This window comes from Bremia lactucae, linkage group LG10, assembly GCF_004359215.1.
Source record: "Bremia lactucae strain SF5 linkage group LG10, whole genome shotgun sequence".
NCBI classification, from domain to species: domain Eukaryota; phylum Oomycota; class Peronosporomycetes; order Peronosporales; family Peronosporaceae; genus Bremia; species Bremia lactucae.
This window is the reverse complement of record NC_090619.1, coordinates 6,156,002-6,176,601: the sequence shown is the minus strand read 5'-3', so window position 1 is coordinate 6,176,601 and position 20,600 is coordinate 6,156,002. Positions and strand designations below refer to the sequence as shown.

Here is a 20,600-nt window from a genome sequence, read left to right as displayed (position 1 = left end):
CCCGCACTAATCATTGGTCCGAGCGACTAGATGAAGGCATATGGAGTATACATCCCGAAAGACAAAGTGATAGTCGTTACACAGCATGTCGGGAACGTGGAGACTCTCACGAACGCGCAGAATGAGCAGTTGAGGTGCGTTCACCTCGAAGACTCGGAGGAGGCGCATTATGATGCCGAAGGCGCGGCTGCCGGCGGTGAAACGACGACTCGGAAGACGAAACCAAAAAGAAGAGCAGCTGGACGTGAGAAAGACATCAGACGAGGTCAGCGTAAAAAAGGAACCAGCTACCGCAGTACAGCCATCAGCCAATGAGAATCTGGGAGGTCCCGCCCCAGACATAGTGAACAGTGTACGGGAGCCGGACCCGAAAAACTACGGGCAAGCTATGAAGAGCGGATTAAAGGAAAAGTGGACCGTGACGATGCTAGACGAGCTGACGGCACTTGAAGAGAATGGAGTATGGACATAAGTGACCCCACCGATTGGGAGCCACGTACTGCATACAAAGTGGGTGTTCAAGACTAAAACGGACGCCGAGGGAGCTATTGAAGGTTACAAGGCCAGGCTCGTCGCCTGTGGTAGCGAGCAGTTGTTTGGCGTAGATTAAAGTCTGACTTTCGCAGCAGTGATGAAATTGTGCACCGTAAAGGTGGTCTTGGTACTCGTGAGGCGATAGCGCGTACCCGCTAGACACGGAGATATCCCTAATACCTACATGAAGGCAGAGAAGAAAAAGCACTTGGAAATTTATCTGGCGATCCCGAAGGGAATGGTAATTCCAAAAGGTGTGCTGACTGCACTTGGCGTAGACAGTTGCACTGAACTGGCACTCAGATTGAAAAACTCACTATATGGCTTAAAGCAAGCGGGGAGTCCATGGAGCTAATTGCTGCACGCTAAACTCGTTGAAATTGGCTTTAAGCGCTGCGTAACGGATATGTGTCTATGCTACAAGCGACGAGGATGCGAGATGGCTGTTGTAGGCGTCTACGACGACGACCTTCTGGTCACTGCGTCTAATGGCGGCTTTATAGAAGCGTTTTTCGAAAAAAAGAGTGTTTTGTCCATCAAGGACCTAGGCGAAGTACGGAAATTTTTGGGAACGCGTATGACACACGACGGGTTGGGTAACTACACGCTAGATGAACAGTACGGTCTCGAGAGTGCTAATGGCGTGAGAACCTTGATTGGGGAAGAGAGCAACGAAGTAGAGCCTCAGGAAACGCACTGTTGCTGAATACGAAAACTCGTGGAGAACCTACGATACGGTTTTTTCAGTCACTTGTGGGGATTTTGCTATGGTTTGCCAGGTGCACGAGGCCCGAAATTAGTTTCGCCGTCCACAAAGCGACACGACACACTCATCAGCCATCGATGGCGGACTGGAAGATCGCAAATCGAATAGCGAGGTATTTGAAGGCCACTAAGGGCCTCAAGCTTGATATGAGTATCAAGGAAACTAAGAAGAGCCAGGTCAGTATTGAAAGTTGGAGTGATGCGGACGTCGCGGCAGACACAAGCGATAGGAAGTCTGTCGCTGGCGGAGTAATCACGATGGACGGGGCGATTATCCAGTGGATGTGCAAGAAACAGACTGGAGTCTCGCTTTCTACAATGGAAGCAGAATTTACTTCTACTTCACACGTCGGTCGAGAGTTACTCGGACTGCGGGAGCTTTTGCGGGAGCTGCAATTCGAGGGAGCGGAGCCTATGCCAATGTTCATGGACAACCAAGCTGCTATAAGGCTGCTGGAGTCAGAGGTTAGCATAGCGAGCGCTAAGCATGTTGACATTCGTGTCAAATTCATCTGCGACTTTGCGAGAAAGGGCATAGTAAAGCCCCAATACCCTCACCGGCAACAGCAGATCACGCAAGGTCTCCCGGACCGGTCCGTGCCGCATCGCCAGCACCCGCCTCATAAATAGATCCGCTGCTGCAGTCCTTGAAATTTACCAGATTGTACAATGAGCTTAATGAATATCAGGAAATCATCGGCTTTCCTCGCTATAATCGTTTGCGTAGCGAATATGACGTGTTTTCGCAGTATGAGCGCAATAAAATAAAAAAGAGCTGAGCGTTGTCGAGAGCAGAAATGTCTTAAATAGTTATTTTTGCGTAATGCGTGCAACGTAAATGGTAAACGACACGAACATAGGCACCCATGCAAAAGCTAGCTGTGTATAGGCTGCGCGGTTTTAACCTCCAACAGTCGATACTTGCATGGCTTGTGTCGCCGTTGTTAGTTGTGTGAGGATGCCGTTGTATATTAAGAAGTGAGTAGTTTTCTAGCTAACTACTTACATGCATCCTTCCTTATAACCACCCGTGCAATTCGGCTTTTCCCATCCTAAGATCCTATAAGGGTCGACCGAACCGCGATTGAAACTGCGGTTACACTAGTATAATCTCCGATTCCAACACTCTTCCTCGGTCGTCGCCTCCTAAGCCTTCCAACAACTTAAAAATTTCGCGCAGCTCCGCCATCCTGGGCACCGGCATTGCCTCGTAAGAAGGTCTGCCATCATCAGGCGTGATTCCACGTCTTGCGGATATCATCTGTAGCCGAATGTCCGTGTTAGAATTAAGTAGATGATTCGATTCGTGTTTGCATGCATTCGTTTTGGCTGACTTAATCCTGGCTAATTCGTATTGAAAGCGCTTTTACTCCAATCCGTCAAAGTCATTCGATCGTTTAAAAAAATAAGCTTATATTTTGCACTGAGAATGTGTGTGACAAAGTAGTCACTTATCGAAACTTTTCGCATCTTATCCGACTCTTGAAAATTCCATATCTACAACGCATAACTTTAAGACATGCATCCTGTCGCAGTTAAATAAATGGAACTAATGTATCGATGAAACATCGTAGAGCTTACTAAAATAAATTTTGCAATTGTTTCGGCGATATGATTGCTCAACTACCGTGGAACCGAAGAGTTCGTGTTTGAGGATAAAGGACCAGAATGTAAGCTTTCCGTTGACTTCGCTAAGCATCGACTCAATCAATAGATAGCACCTTGCAGCTGTTTAGAAAGTATGCCGTGATTGCATTTTCGAATTTAGAAGCTTCAACTAAAATCACATGGCAAGTACAGATTACTGTTTTGGGTCAAACAACTCCACAGGGGCTGACGGTTAATACTGATAATATTAATTGAAATCTGTCCGACGTGCGGAGGTCGATGACGGACCGCATAGTGATATCAAGTGTGACGAGGTAAGCGAGGACGACGGCAATACAAGCTGAACGTGTGTTTGTTTTTGCTTTTAAACATAAAATAGGTCGAAGACAATAAAAACAAACCACGTTGATCGTAACCAATCTTAAATTTTTTCTTACAAGTAGAAGACGGATATATATTTTGATAAAGTTTGATCATATGTAATTGGTGTAGAAAACCGAGATATACGTTTTTCTATTCACGAACGTGTACTTAAAGTAGAACACGAATTAGTTTAAGTGGTAAAAAATCATACATGCATGATCAAACTATGTTCGATCTGTAATTATGAAAGTAAATTCGGAGACCGCTTACGATCTTGAATTTATGTCTCTACTATGACGCTATTGGCTACTATGACTGTAACGGGGAACTACTACTTGTACTGCTTCGGTACAAGTCCACTTCGCACTGCCTCAGTGCGAGTTGTGCCTCACGTTTTTTCACTTCACGTACACTAGTACGTGCAGAGGAAGACTCTCTTTAAAACACTTGCTTTAAAGAGGGTTAATCAAAACCTGTGTTAATATAATTAAGTTCGTCTTGTCTATCTTCTTAATGCTAACTTAATTGTATACTAATACAAAACATGTAATAAAGTCGTATATGTCTTTCTCTTTGCGCGCGTCCAGCGCTGACTGGACCGCGGAGAACGTAGATCTAATGGTCTATATCTACCAATGTATAAGCTATTAGAATATTTTTATGTAAAGTAATATTCTCCAACCTTTATGATAATATATTAATAAACATACTTTAATTGTTAAATTCATGTAACGATACTCCCCGTTACAAATTACTCAATAGGAGTTGGTAACTTCAAGGCCACGTGGACCTTTGGCTATGTGTATTCGATGAAAAATTAATACCCCTATACTTTCAGCTTTCCACAGTCATACCGAATATATCTCGGCCACTTACCAAAGGTTGTTACTATTTAATTTATAATCGCCACATTAAGAATTTCTTCAACTCACTTGATACATTATCTAGCACGTTCGTACCTAAAAAGGATATTGCAAAGAATTTACATAGAATTTATTGTAGGAGAAATTCAGATCGTTTACGAGGTCGTTTAGCGATTCCAATGTCTTATATAGAGCTCGTATAATCGTACCTTAATTATTTTAGCTAGCCTTTTTAGCACTCGCATGGTCTTTCTAAAAATCCATCTTTTTGGCCTTAGGTCTCGCTGAGACTAAGTCTTTTTAAGATTGTCATGGGTCCCGTTTGCTGTACAGCCTACATATCTGATCATCAATAACTTCGTCGTTGCACTCGTCGACCCATTAAGGCCCGTCGTGCTCATTTCCACTCCCAATAAGTTCAGGGTCCTGAACAATGCGAGATCCAAACGCCTCTACACGCGGCTCAGTCATGTCGGCACCCACGAATTGTGGCCGTTCTATACAACAGCATCATGTGTTTCTAGAGCGGATAATTTCATGCAAGGTTATAAGTAAATTCCAGTGGGTTGTCACATTATACGAAATCTCATTCTTATAGGAGGTGCGAGGACTTAGAATATGAGATCGAAGCAATATTATGGTGATTATTTCAGCTGAACATACTACACTTTAAATATGATTATTTTAGTTTCACGTGGTAGTACATTGTGGTCCGCCTACATCCTCCGCGAGATGCATATGCTTCTCGTTTTTAGTAGATACGTTATGTTTACGAAAAATGTTGAATGCGACTCCAGTCCAGAGCGATTACTTGAGTCTTGCACAAAATGCAGAATATCATGGGCATTAAATGGGTCGGTGATCTCTATTATTGCGCATTACGCGCCTAAGCATTAAGCAAGCTTCTTCAGCACATAAAGATAAAAAGACGGGGTACATTTGCTCAATCAAATATCAAACGATATGACGCTTTGATTTGTCAATCACCAATACTAGTAAATCATGGGGTTCTTACACTTGGTCAGTATTCTATACAAGCTGTCGCTACCAGCATTGATTGGGATAGGTTTCATTTCTGGGCTACTATAAATTCAGAATCTAAGTTACAATAGATGGCTCATTTTAAAACACTAAACCCGCTCTACCGTGCATGGTCACAAGAGCCATATTATCAAACACTTGAGAATATATACAACTGGATCAGACGCGTATTTAAGTATTGACGCATCCAAACGAGAATTTCCTACTGAATTCGATTTTTCTTTTGTCTTTGACATGGTTTTTCGCCGGGGACAATTACATCCGTTACTCTATCTCAATTCTAAAGTGCAGGCTTACTGGCTCGATTTATCTTTCAATCGATCTATGGCTCCTAATTATCGAGCCAAGGCCGAAGATAAAATTCTATCTCATCGAAGTCGAACACGGTATAGGTCTCGATGCTATCAGAAATTTCAAAGCGTTGATTGTTCTCGCTCCCATTGGGCGTGAAGAATACATTGATTAGGCGTAGTCTACCATCTTTTAAATCCAGCGCGGAAAAGTGGGTTTGCCTTTGTCTTCAGTGTGACCGGTTCCACTGCGGAGATGTCGTTTTCTGAGCATTATGTTCTCACTAATATTATTGTTTTGGATGCTTCGTCTTTCAGCATACAGCGTTGTAATCCCAACAAGTGCATTGCGGATCGCATGACTTTACAAAAAAATAAAATGGAAGGACATTCAAATCTTATTCAATCGAAGCTTCAGAATCGCAGTAAGATGATGATTTCATCCCACATGAGGGCTCTGGGGCTAATTGCTCCAGATATTGCATTAGAGCACCATACCAAGATTCGGTCAGCTATCTCGGCTCTTTATGCAAATTTCACGTATTATTTTCACTTTAATTTATGAAATAAAGAAAATAACTACCGCTTAAATTATAGCAACTATCCCTACACACGTCTATGCGCTTCTAACTGGCTCAAAGGTTTTTGACTCTTTTGCTAACTTGGTTAATCTGGTCTAATTGCTCGGTGTGCTGAAGACTCATCTGTTCGGAAAACTTCTTTAAGCTTGCCACAACTACCAACAGGGAACACTGATAGTGCTGGTCTCCTTCGAAAAGATTCAATTTCTTCAGGCTATGCCTTTGTTCTGGAGAGCGCCCCGCGCCTTCTCGGTGGCCCCTGCCGCCGGCTCGCAAAGATTCGGAAAAATGCCAAGGTGAAAGAGCTGTCTCCCCTGATTAAACGTGTGCTCGCAAAGGCCCGTTTGGGCGACCACATATAGCGTAACTGGTTGCTTTTCTGAAGCAACGCATCGGTCAAAATATCAGCTGAACATGGCCCATTCATCGCGTTTGATTCTACTGTGTCTTTCGACAATACCGTTATGTTCGGTCTTGTAGTTTTGACCTCATACTATGAAACATTAATTGCGATAAGCACCATTGTGCGGGGATCCAAGTGCTCATCATTTGAGTAATTTTAAGCCAACTTGCCAAATATTCCCCGCAGCGTTGGACTTAACGGCGCGTATGCGTTTCGAGGTATGCCACATAAGCGGCTTCTTTAGAATTTAGTGAGACGCTAGCGCATGTGGATTGAGCAAAGTCCGATACGGCCTTCCATTGCCACTTTGACATTTATCGTGGAGCGTGCCATTTCAAAAATAATAAAATTGCGCAAAGGAGCATTAGCCATTGCTAATGGCTTAAAGGAGAAACGTGTGTGTTTGTACATTATCTATCTATTGAAAAATTTCGCCATTTCATAACAAATTATCACGATCCAATTACATAAAATCATATCTATAAGCTCTTTTGATCACAATAATTTGTAATAAGTTTCGGTACATAATGATGTAGAACAATGCTTTTTTGACCATAAATAGACACAAAAATCATTATTATATTTTAAATTGATAACAATACCAAATCATTAAGCTTGCAAATTCCTTTGTTGAATGCAGTGGAAATTCGACATAGATCAGAAAGTCCGAGTTTTTCATGCCATCAAACACAAGCTGCATGCATCGAGGCAGCACTTCGCCTAAAGGTCTTAAGCACGCTTCTGTTATGAGTAATATACCGCACTGAATGGAGCAGGACCCAGTTTGCCAATCCTAATACTCAAATCTCTACACTGTAAAGCTTACAACACTACTTGTGATAGCACAAGCGAAATCTGCCGTACTCGTCCCACGGCATAATATGAGTGTCTTTGGGTGGAGTGACACCGTGATGGCGTCTTGCGATAGCAGTATCAACTAATTCGCGCTTAGCACGCAGTGACATTTCTCTGACGTGAGGAATTTCATCTGCCGAGAATAAGTTTAATCCTGTGGTTGCTAGAATATCACCAGTGCCAGTCAATTGACCATTTCTGCTTCCTTCAATGCACATGCGCACATGAAAAGACGGATTCCCATCATCTAGGGACCAATAAAACAGCTCAAGTAATATCACCAGCTGGTTCGGATCGTCGACACGCATTTCGCCAAAATAGTCTCCTAACACTCCAACTCCAGCACACGTGGACAACCCGCTTGGGAGCATACGATATACGCGGGCTTTGCCGTCAAGCACCAAATGCATGCAGTCTAGGCTACCAGCTACGCCATTTGGTGCACGAACGCGAAGCGAATTTTCTTGAATATCAATAGCAATCTCGAGTCTAATAATTTGAGACAAAATATCAACTAGCGACATTAAAGACATAGGTGGCACGTGAGAATTAGGATCCATCGTGCGACTAGTAGCCGACATGGCTTCATTGAAGTTACACTCGGTTTCATCCGTATCCAGAAGCCACTCGCCATTCAAATCGCACTCGAGTGCATTGTGAGGAGGAAAAGCCGTCCTGAAGTTCGCAATCCGCTCATTCAATTGAAAAGGGGCAGCGTTGATGTAAGTGTCTCGCAGTTGTGCAACAAACATGGTCCATCCTGCAAACTCATGGCCAGTTAAAATTTGGCGCACTTGTGGCCGACGACTGTGGAGACATTTGTGTCGATAGACGGCAGCAATTATTTGCTCTGTAATTAAGGACAGATTCCGAAAAGATGACGCGGCAAGTACTACTGCGTTTAACTGCTTTTCCATTTCCTGTAGAAACTGGATATAACACAAGCGCATAGCTTTTTTATCCAGCACACGCGAGGAGTTTGAGCAAAAAAACGTTCGCATCCAATGACGTGTGTCTCGTGAAAAGAGCCAAAATACCGTTCGCGAAGCCAATCGGAGCAAATCTTCCGGCTCAAATGGAAGCGTCTTGCCTCTAGCAGCATGCCCGTGTTCCGCGATAGAAGAGTGATGAAGCAGAAGCCGTGTAAAACAATCGTTTCGACGTTCATTTAATGAATTAAACGTCACTTTGTTAAGAAATTTAATTCTGATCGCGTCCACAAGTTCATCAACAAAAGGTGCATACAGCCGTATTGGCACCCAGCACGCAAACGCTAATAACAAAGCCATATTCTTCGACGCCACCACAGCAAGTGCATTGCTATGTGCCCATAGCAATTGGTCTTTCAGAGGGTGCACCGAGTCCGTATTGTCAGATCTTGTCCATAAAAGTCGACAATGCTTCGAGTCGTGTCTATATTTTTTTCCAATAATGGAACCTTCTTGTTTACGGTCCGCTATGACGTTATCAGGATGATGAGTGATAGGCCTCGACCTTTCGTCACTGACCAGCGGGTAGGTCTTAGGACGATTTATTTGATGTGTAGTGTCCATAGCCCCATTACCACTGGGTGAAACAGATCCGTCCCGGAGAAGTTGCAGCCTTTCTGCTTTAACCAAATGCGCAGGTGTATGCGATGCATCTAGCGGTGCTCTTCGATAAGATATGACGGTAAATTCCGTTGACGACACGACGTGAAGCACCTTAAACAGTTGTGTAAGCGCCTTTGGGCTTGCACATGTCGTGAAATTATCGTCCCGATCGACGGCTACGCGTTCCATAACATATGCTTTCAATGTGTGTTTCATAAGTCTTTGCGCCTTGTTGGCTCCACTTTCCCAATCATAGTACCACCTTGGAATAGCTTTGCTGTTCAGATGATATACCAAAGATTTCACTTCAGAGGGTTGAGCATCTAAATCTCGTAGTGGGACTACTATAGCCGACGGCCGTTCCATAACACCAGCAATCCACTGTCCATCCAAATTAATTTCTGTTTGAACACTTTGCTGCATCATATCAACCTCGACGCACTCTCCAGTGCAAAGACTCACGTCGCTGACTGCTTCAAAGCGAGCAAATACCGCCAATGCCTTACTGGGTTGAAATTCGGCTGGAGCATTTCCGACTAAATGAATTGCTAGTTGGATTCGCACGCTTAAAGATGCGCCACAATAGCTTCTGTCAATATGGTCGGGACAGCAATGCGGGAAGCATCGCAGGATTTTTAAACCCTTAGTGCGGTTGCTTCTGCGTACATAAAAGCTAAAAATCTGCTGAATTTTTAATGGACAGCGCCATGCAGGACGTACCGCTTATACTCAGACTGGAAGAGTTGCTCATGGTCACACTCGAGGCGGAAGAAGCTGCTGGATGTCACTTGCAGCAGCGAACCTGACATATGTCTCACTGGTGGGTTGTTTTAGGCTATTGTCGATGGAAGGGTCCCTAGAGTTGCTAAATTAAAGTGATGTTGCGTAATGGGGTCCAGGAAGACATATGTCAATCAGTAAGAGCCGGAGTAGTGATCACTCTAAGAGACACTTTACCACAAAAAAAGCGTTTCGACCACATTCTTATTAAGTACGTCCTTGTGCGGCTAACCATACATTCTCTAATAGAAACGACCATTTTTCATGAATAGCTAGAGAGACCATAGAATGGTCCTTTCGAAGCATTGTTTTGTACTGTAAGTAAATCGAAGCGTTGTGGTCTTTAAGGATAACTCATGGAGTCTACCAATTTTGTACCTTTCTTATTAAAATAATTATTTTTAAATTACTGCCGTGCAGGCTATTAATATTTTATCACATCAAGTTCTTTAGGTTGGTATCTATATAACTTCTTAGGTTGGTTGGATATGTTCCGGTAGTATTTTGAATAAACTTTCTTTCTACCAGAATTGCTTTAAAACAACACAATGCTATGTCTAACAATTGTGACGTGTGAGGACGTGAGCTTCTTTGTTCGTGCAATCCAACCCATTTCATTGATGCAACAGCGAAATGTTTTGCGTCTGTACTCCACTTGCAATTTTATCAAGGTTTCTACTTTTGTGGGTTAATCAAGTTTTGGCATAAAAATGCTAAACAAATTGAGCCAAAATGGAGTGTATTACTCATAACACCGTGTCGTTAAATTTTCAATAATAATAACACGGCGCTCATAATTGCTTGTGTTCTCTCCGTCATTACAATATTATGCGATTTATGCACATTGCTGATTGCCTAATCAATTGCATAACGCTTGTCCTGAAAGTAATCTCACGTAGCATTCTCGAAATTGTAAAAATGTTTATCGAATCCTTCATAGCAAACACGAATATCAAGCCTCATCATTCGGCTTAATATATGTCTTAGAAGCAAGATGTCGGGCAAGATTTCTTTGAGATTTGAGGCTCAATAAGTGCGACGACGTCAGCACACCTGCCAAATCTTGATATCGATTTTTCTAAAAAGGTCCGTCCAAGTATTGAGCTTGTTGACCTATCGTTTCGATTGCATCGCGTTTGATTGTTTGCAGTCCTACCTAGATGCATTACAAAAGTGCAAGACATCCCATTTATTAAAATTGAGTCGGCGACTCTCTTTCTCAGGGTTAGTCAAAAGCGTTACAGTACTGCATCTTCCTTGATCTTCAAATCCCGACGGAAGGTCAGCACGCACAACTGCATCGACTAGATCCAGCCGAATTCACCTAAATACTCGTCTTTCTTGCGTGCGAATTAGTTATTTCGCTATCCGTTCCCATCAGTGACACATCGCTGAAATGCCATGAGCCCCAAAAGTCCGTTGTTTATGCATTCATTCAAGCAATATAAAATCACACCAACGAAATTTGGGGCCAGTATAAATGCCCTGTCAATTTAATGAAGTTTTTGGCTTATTGTTTTCGTGCTGCGGTCCCCGTAAGTGGCATATCTGACCTACGTTAACCGAAAAAGCTGCTCAGGTAACCTCACCATATTATCTGGCCACGACTCCCTCAAGTACCAACCGTTCTTAGCATACAATCATATAAGTCTATGCCAATTCCAAATTCCTCAAAAGCGATACAGGCGCCACAGCTGATGCACCCAAGTTGGCCACGGACTGCCCTGCTTTGCCAACTGGTGTTGAAGGTCTTCGGTCTTCCTCCCTCGAATTTGGCCTTGATAGATGGCTCACCTTGGCTCTGTTGTCATATTTATAAGCTGGCCCTGTCCGATCACCGCACACATAAGCAATAGCGTTTATCGGGGCGAGTGCAAGGTGGATAAATGAAGAGAATATTGATCCATTTATGAATATATAACAGTTGGAGAGAAAAAATTACGTCTATTCAACTACTTGCAATATTTCAATATAATAAATAATGCAAGCCTTTCCAATTTAATGCTTGAGACCATGTCTTCAAACCGTAGAATGATCAATATCCGCAATGCCTGTAAACATTGCTTTATGAAGTTCTTCAAGCTGAAATCGCATGATCATCAAGTGTAAGCACCTCATAATTTACCAGTATGTGTGATTGACAATCTAAAGCGTCATATCGTTTTATATTTGATTGAACAAATGTACCCCGTCTTTCTAATCTTTGTGTGCTGAAGAACCTTGCTTAATGCTTAGGCGCGTAATGCGCAATAATAGCGATCACCGACCCATTTAATGCCCATGATATTCTGCATTTTGTGCAAGACTCAAGTAATCGCTCTGGACTGGAGTCGAATTCAACATTTTTCGTAAATATAACGTATCTACTAAAAACGAGAAGCATATGCATCTCGCGGAGGATGTAGGCGGACCACAAAGTACTACCAAGTGAAACTAAAATAATCAATTTTAAAGTATAGCATTTCTCAGCTGAAATAATAACCATTTTATTGCTTCGATCTCATATTCTCAGTCCTCACACCTCCTATAAGAATGAAAAATCATATAAGTGACAACTCACTGGAATTTTGCTTATAACCTTCTATTAAATTATCCGCTCCAGAAACACATGATGCTGTGTATAGAACGGCCAAAATTAGTGGGTGCCGACGCGACTGTTCCGCGTGTAGAGGGTTTGGATCTCGCATTGTTCAGGAGCCTTAAACTTATTGGGAGATAATTGAGCACGACGGACCTTATTCAGTCTTCGAGTGCAACGACGAAGTTATTGCTGATCAGGATATGTAGGCTGTACAGAAAACGGGACCATGACAATCTTAAGAGGACTCAGTCCCAGCGAGACCTAAGGCCAAAAAAAGGGATTGTCAGAAAGACCATGCGAGTGCTAACAGTGCTCGTCAACGTAACGAACTGCATAAGCTCTAAATAAGAAATAAGAATCACCAAACGACCTGTAAACGTTCTACACTAAAGTCTAACAGAATTTCTTAGCATTCTCCTTTTTAGCTCCAAAACGTGCTAGATTATGCTTCAAATGAGTTCGTAGAAGTTCTTTGGTAAAGCTGGCATCAAGTGAATATTATCAACCTTTGAAGGAGTAGCCGTTATATAATCGGAATGACTATGATTAGCAAAAAGCATAGGGTGCAACAATCGCTTCTCTAACTCACATATATACAAAGGTCAACGTGGCTATAAGGTACCATCTCCAATAATACATAAAAAAGACTTAAGAGATCATGAACAGACTTTAAATTTGCTTCTCGTAACAAGAGATTGGACATTTAGTTTGATTAGGCATATATCACCCTATCTTCAATCAAACTACATTGGTCATAAGAAATGTCCAATTTGCTTTTTAGGAGTAGAAGAAGGATTTATTCTGATGATCTAAAGTGGTCACATGTAATCAAACTATATCAAAATTTATCTGTTTTTTTATCTACGAAAAACATTAAGAGATTGTTTGTGATCGACGTATATTATTTATGTCGACTATTTTTATTTCATATCAATAATAAACACATTTAGCTTGGATTGCCTTCTTCTTTGCTTATCTCGTCGCACTTTTTAGCACTATGCGGTCCGTCCTCGACCTTCGCACGTCGGACGGACTTAAAAATATCTGAGCTCACCGTCAGCTCCCCGTGAAGTTGTTACACCCGGAGCAGTTATGAGATCCATTGGGTGGTTCTGCATTAGATAAAAAAACATCTTAGGTGCTGACAAACCGTCAGCTGTCAACACGGAGCGTCTCAGAGCAACCCGCACATATTCGATTAGTACGATAACGCTTTTGCCCGATACATGCAACAGCTTCGTTTTTCTGTTATGACGCCGATGTCCGACTACAGTCCATTTTCGAACCGGTCATGGAAAACATCCTGTAGGCGGGCACGTCGTAATGTGGCCACGCTCTACTTAGACACACATCCTAGCACAGCGAGGAAGCGGTTTATCCTGCTTCTCTTGCGTGCAGTGAGGTAGTTGTGGTGGGTGCGTTAGTGACCTCACCCAACACACTAAGTACTTTGGGTAAGTTTCGTCACGGGAGCGGTAATCCGGCTCCTCGTGCGCACTTACCAAGTAGGAAGTAGTTTTCAGACTGATTAAAATTTAATAGAATTAAATATAAATACCTATTTTTACCAATCAAAATTTCATCTCTATAGATAACACTTAATATGTATTGCGAGCATATATTTCTAGATATCTCGTAAAGGATGACGCTAGCCGTCATCACGGATGACGCTGGGCGTCATCCCTCCTAATGTGAATGCACCATGTGCATCACATACACAAGGGTTGATCACACATGTGCACCACACCCGAATGCTGGTAATTGCTATTATTTAGTATTTGACCATCCCCTTAAGTGCACCAAGTGTACTTTATGGGGACTGTGTAACATTAGGGCAACTTTAGCCCGTTACACATCCATTTGTCAAGCCAGGCTTTGCAGCCTATGCTCTGCGCATTCTGTACAAATGCTTCCCAATCTTTGGATCAAAGGAGTGACATCCTTTGCCCGCATGTATACCATCGATAGCGGAAAAAGGCATCGATGAAATCTTCCGTTTCATCCTCACCAGGCTTGCGAAGCCTGAATGAAGTTGATATCGATCGTTAGTCATACCAGAATAACGGGTCAAGTTGCTCTTAGAGGGTGACTAGGGCTTCTTTAATAATCAAACCGCAAAGCATTGTGATCCCTCTCCCATTGATACATGTTAACGTTAACGCCTACATTATTTTCGAGCTGTTATCAAGAATCACTCCGTCTCTGTTGATGCATACTAGTACCACTAGTAGTATGCTTACAGAAGTGACCATTACGATCACTTCGTTCCTGGTGATCCATTCTGACATCACCAGAGTGATCATCGTTCATTAATTCATCACAAGATAAGTCCCCATCAAAGAGTTCCGACTAGTCAAACGACCTCGTCATCACCTCTTGGTTGTCACGTTAGAACCCAGGTTTAACGGACATGGCCCCGGTCGATCCTGACGCCTTAACAGTTGTAACCGAGTCGGGCGATGACACCGACTCGGCACAGTCACCTACAATGGGAGTAGCAGGTGACTTTTCCCCGCAGTAGACGCATCAGCGTCTACAGAAACATTTTTATCGCTAACAGCTGCACTAAGCTGTGAAGCTGTCAGCTTTGTTGCCTCACATGCGACGCCCACTGTTTTCGATACCATGCGCAAACAAATTGAATTTAAACAAAATCATAAAGCAATAAATTGGAATTTTGAAAAAGAAATTATAATATAAAAATTTACAGGGAAAACGTAATAGTATTACTTTTTCACTCACATCAGTCACTATTTTAACTGTTGGTTAATGGGGGGGGGGTGATGTAACAAGTTGTCCCGTTACATAAATACTATTTCCTAAATAATAAAAATTATTTTTCTTATGAGGATATAGATAAAGAAGTTAGATTTATTATCTTTATTAATTTTGACTTAATAGATCCATATTACCAAATTTTGTAATATTGACGCAACAACACTTGATCAGTTGATATAAGTTTAAAAAACGCCAATCGTAACAAGACACGATTAGGGCGTCGCGCACTGAGGTACATTGATTAGTTAGTCATCAATATGTTAAAGCCAAAGGATAGAAGACTTTTATTTAGAAAATTAATATATTAGTACATTTTTTTTACTTTTTCACTATTTCAAAGCCTTAGAATTTATCTCTGGTAGCTAAGACTACTTAGCTACTTAGAACCTTTCTTTGCACGTCGTGTACGTGAAGTAGCCAAGGCACCTCACCTACACTGTATTCAGTGTAGGTTGACCAGTACTGTTACCAGTACTAGCAAACGGTGTCCCCTGAGGATTCGAGGGTTTTGAGGACGCGTACACTGAGACCCTAACCTAGGGTTAATTTAAATTTGATTTTTATATAAAAAATAACGTATGTCACTATTGTAAATTAATATAATGACCTAATTAGAGACTAGCACGTGTCCAAATTACTATCAACGAGTTAGGAACAGGTATAATGGATCGTACCTAACCGGAAACCTTCGATTCTCTACCTGTTTTCCAAATGTTCTCCTCTATGCAGTGGAACGACGTGCGCCCTTATAATAGCATGGACATGATTCCCCTCACGAGAGGCCAGGCATCCTTACCTCTCTAGACAATCGGTGCAGTTTGTAGCGTACACTGACTAAGGTCCTTTTTTGAACCGTATGCGGAAAGCATCCAGTTTGTCGAGCCAGATCTCACGGCCTGTGCTGTGCACATTCTATTCAAATGCTTCTTAAGCTTGGAAAAAAGGTGTGCCATCTTTCGCCCGCTTACAGTTGTATCACTGATGTCGGAAAAAAGCATCGATGAACAAATATCGTTTCATCCTCACCAGGCTTGTGAAGCCTGGATGAGTCGAACAACCAAGGTTCTTTTCGGGAGCGAACCGCAACGTATTGAGGTCCCTCTCCTGTTGGCCCATGTTAAAGTTAACGCCTACATGGCTCTCGAAGCGATCCTTAGAATCACTCCTTTTCTAGTGATGCATACTAGCATCAGGAGCAGCACTCTTTACCTTACGATACCTTCGTTCGTGGGGACGTAAACTAACATCACCAGAGTAGTCGTCGCCCATGGAGTCATCATTAGATAACTCCGCACCAAGAGGTCCAACGAGTCGAACAACCTCGTCATCACCTCTTTGGTTGTCACGTTAAAACGCGAATGTCTAACGCACTCGACCCCGGGTGATCCGGTGGCCTTCCCAGTCGCCACTGAGTTGGGAGATGACGGTGACTTGGATCAGTCACCTACAATTGGTGTAGCAGGTGATTTGTCACCGTCACCTGCAATGGCATCAGCGGATGACATATTCCAGTTGCCTCCGATGGGATTAGGAGGTGATCCCATCGGAGGTGAACCTCAATTGGTGTAGCAGGTGATTTGTCCATGTCACCTGCAATGGCATCAACGGATGACATATTCCAGTTGCCTCCGATGGGATTAGGAGGTGACTTATAAACATTTGCGTTACCGAAAGCTGCTCAGATCAATGCAGCTGTCGGGCTTTGCGGCCTCATAGGCCACCCGCACAGACTTGTTGATAGCCATTCTCATGCCCTTAAGGAAGCATAGTCCCTTAAAGATCCTCTTTGGAGGACGCTTATCCCTTGTGAGATGCGCGAAGGGACTGAGAACATACATCCTTTGTACGAGCGCGAAAAGCGCTCGTTCTCTAATGGACACTCCGTCGAGAAGGATGGTCCATCATCAGCTGGAAACGAGGTTCCCAACTATCATACGAGGGTAGATACCCTCGCCATCGAGCGAAATAACTCGTTCGAGTACCCTTTACCTCACGGTGGTTCGACGGGCGTTCAAGGGATGTGGAAGGAGAGGGAATATCGGGTTCACCTCGTCTGACGAACCCGAATCTACATCGAAATTGGATCACACCCTTTATTATTTGAGGAAGGATATATATCACGAGCAATCCCGTCGCCGCGAGTTAGCAGTGACGGTTGACAATGTTTCTCGTGACCAGTTGAGAAATTGTGTGCAGGTTGCGACTGATCAACTGGCGAACGAAAGGACACATCATTCCCTTCAAAACGAGCTGGTGACAGCATGTCAGAAAATCTCTCTTTTTTGGAAGAAAGAGTGAAACGTCTGGTCCAAGAGATTCAAACTTTGGTTAAGACAATAAGGCTTTGGCTCGTAACCATCAGGCTTGGGCTCGTAATTATCAGGCTTTGGCGGATGCCTTAGACCGTTACGGTGAAATTCCGGAATCGGAAGAAGCCTCGTACTGATGTACGGGCGGAGACGCCCAACATAAATGTAGGATGTGTACGCATACTACGAGGCAGCTCGATCGTGTACGCATTGCCTTGGCGATTTAGTACACGAAAAGGGCCGATATACCTGGGCAGTAATTTATTATCGTCACTACATCTCCTAGTAGGTCTACCGTACATAGTAGGACTAGGTCGTTACCATTAAATGTAGGAATGTTTGCTATCCCATTTTTGTCCGAGTTCCGTTTCTGTCGGCCCACCACATCAGCGATGAAAACCTGTGCGAAACGGACCACTGCTTCTCTAGCCAACAGGGAATCACCTGGTGACTCGGTTCTATTTTTGTTTTCAGTCGCGAGCGGCTTGCTCTTCGGGGATATCAGTCTCTTTATTAGTGAGAGCATTTTTGTTCTCACTAATATCATTAATTTCGATGCTGAGTCTTCCAGCATCGTTATCAAAGTCAGTAAAAGCACTATTAATATTACTGAGTTTGTCCACTTCAATGTTGATTAAATCATTATTGGGATCCTTCGCATTGACCGTAGGTTTATGCGTGATGAGCAAGAGCTAGAAAGCTGTTTGCTCGAAGGAGACCCCCCTTGAATAAGAGTCATTCCCTATCAAGGTGGGTATACATGGATGGCTTTAGCCGTTTAGTAAAACAATTATGCTTTGTAGAAGCATGCACTGAATTGTTGATGGTAAATTCTACCATCGCCAATAACTCGCTCCAACTAGTAAAAGAGTGGGCGCATCCGCGAAGTATCTCTTCGAGGATACGGTTTACATACTTCGTCTGCCTATTTGTCTCGAAAGTGATCAAAAGTTGACATTTTCAACTCTATTCCAAGTGATTTGAACACAGTTTGCCAAATTCCCTTGTAAATTTGGGCTCTCGATCTGAGATCAGTTCACGGGGTAACCCATGGAGTCGAAATGTTGTATCTATCTACAAAGCCACGAGCACTGCGTCTGGCTGTGATCGACTCCGGGACCGCAGCAATATGTACTATTGTGATCGCCTTCGGGAAATCTGAAGACGAAGTCCATAGATACGCACTACCGGCACTCTGCCGGAACAGGCCGAGTTTGTAACGGAGCACGGGATGAAGCGCTGGGCTTCGACCCGTTGACAATTTTTCGCAAGCACGTATGTACTTGCGGGCGAACTCATACTGGCGTGGCCGGTAGAAGTCGTGACTTATCGTGAGATAGGTCCCCTTATGTCCACGATGACCACTTATTGGTGCATCGCGGCACTCATACATGATGCGTAAACGCAAATTATTATGCATGGGCATGACGACACGAGGTGTGCCGCCAGCAAATACTGAACCTTGGATAATAAGGTCTAAAGAGAAAAATGAGACATTACATGTCTTAGTAAACAATGGATCAAGTGTTGGCGCTTATACACTTGATCTGATAGCGCTGCCGAAGTTACTTCGGTAATAAATCAATTGCCAACGCCTGAACCGAAACGGTTTTTGCGTGATCTGCGTAGTGGCAAAGCCAAGCAGATCTTCGTACTTGTCACAGGTTACAACTCCATGGCCGATATTAGGTCGGCAATAGTGTTTACTGAGAGATTCAATTTTGACGAAGTTCTCTTATTGAAACCCCGCACCCCTCATTACACTATGGGGAATTTCGGCTACAGGGCCTCCTCCCACCCAACTATCACACACCTTCGGTGCGGGTTGGCAGGGCGGCCATCCATTGGATGGTTGCTCGTCTGCTTTTTAGCCTATCTCCGGCGATGTGTCATCGTACCGCCCTCCGCGGGTATCGATCCACGTACCTCCCGGTCCCAGTTCCAGTGCTAAACCACTCGGCAACTGAGGTCGGTATCATAGTGTTTACTGAGAACAAACGGGCTCCCAGCAGCTCATCGATGAAAGTGTACTCGATGAGAAGACTCGGATTGATCGTTTTACGTCCTAATCTTGGTTTTTTTGACGACAAATCCTTCATATAAAGATTTGATCGAATTCAAGGATGTATTCCCTTAGTCCGTACCGTGCGAGTTCCTTAAGTATAAAGGCACTTGACACGAAATCGATTTGATTCAAGATTCGAAATAGTATGTCATGAAGAATTGCCATTGCTCCTGAACAAGTAATAGCGATCGACAAATTCTCTGCCGACTGCTTAGCAGCGGACCATGTGAGGGAGCAACCTCCCCATGAAGCTCTCCGGCCATCTGTCGACTTAACGTCGTCGCTAATGCCCTTTTGCGCCGGCCTGATTTTCAGCTGGTGGCGCAAATCAACAGTGAGCATAAGGCCACTATTGCAACAATATGTGTTGCGTCGTTAACATTACTCGCCGACATTAAAGAGCTTAAAAAGAAGATAAGACTTTTAAAGGGTTGATGGATTACCTTAGAAATCAATTTCAACAATCCTTTAAAGGGTTGTCGTTATTTGTATCGATCCTCAACAGATCGATACACAAACAGGCAATGGTTTACTGTTCTATCAGGTGTTTCAAATTTTCTTGGATATTGCTTTCAAGCAAGCATCCTTATTTCGTACCACTTCACTTATTCGAGTGATCGAACTTCGACGCTGCCTGTGGCCGTCGGTATCTAACTCCACAATGTGATGGATTTACACTGAGGTCCTGTGCATCGTGCAAACGACCAAACCATAAGTGAGGCCATCGAGCTCACTCGTAGGACATCTACACGCTTGTAGACGCTCCAAGACGCTCATCAGATGACCTCTGTTGAACGAGAGATAGAGATAGGCATCGTCACGGCTTGTTGCTGCCAATTTATACCTAGCTCGTACTTCCTGAGCCATGGTGATCCAAGAATGAAATCAAATTTGTCTACCAAATTAAGTTCAATAAAATCATCATCATGCTGTTGACCCTTCAACGTGTATTGGATACCAACTACACGTCTCTTTACTGTTACAGATGCGCCTGTTGCTAGGCGACTGTCATCCTCGTTAAAGGGATATCTCGCTCACCCCGGACAGTCCATTCGCTACGGTTTCTGCTACGACCCAAGGCTGAACTGCTTATTGTTTGATTAATTAATTAATCTATAACCTTACCCTAGCTAATTCAAAAATAGATAACGAGCTTGAGCCTGCGATCTTCTAGCGAGTGGCGACGAATAAA

At 43.2% G+C, this 20,600-nt stretch overlaps 1 protein-coding gene across 1 annotated transcript; it reads right to left on the bottom strand.

The window, feature by feature from the left end:
• Nucleotides 1-7,278: 7,278 nt before the first annotated feature.
• CCR75_002568 (uncharacterized protein) lies at nt 7,279-9,704 on the bottom strand (the record flags this gene model as incomplete). The annotated part of the gene is made up of 2 exons (XM_067960665.1): nt 7,279-9,553; nt 9,616-9,704. 2 exons carry the CDS (start codon nt 9,702-9,704, stop codon nt 7,279-7,281), a joined length of 2,364 nt encoding a protein of 787 aa, XP_067818824.1.
• Nucleotides 9,705-20,600: the final 10,896 nt, after the last annotated feature.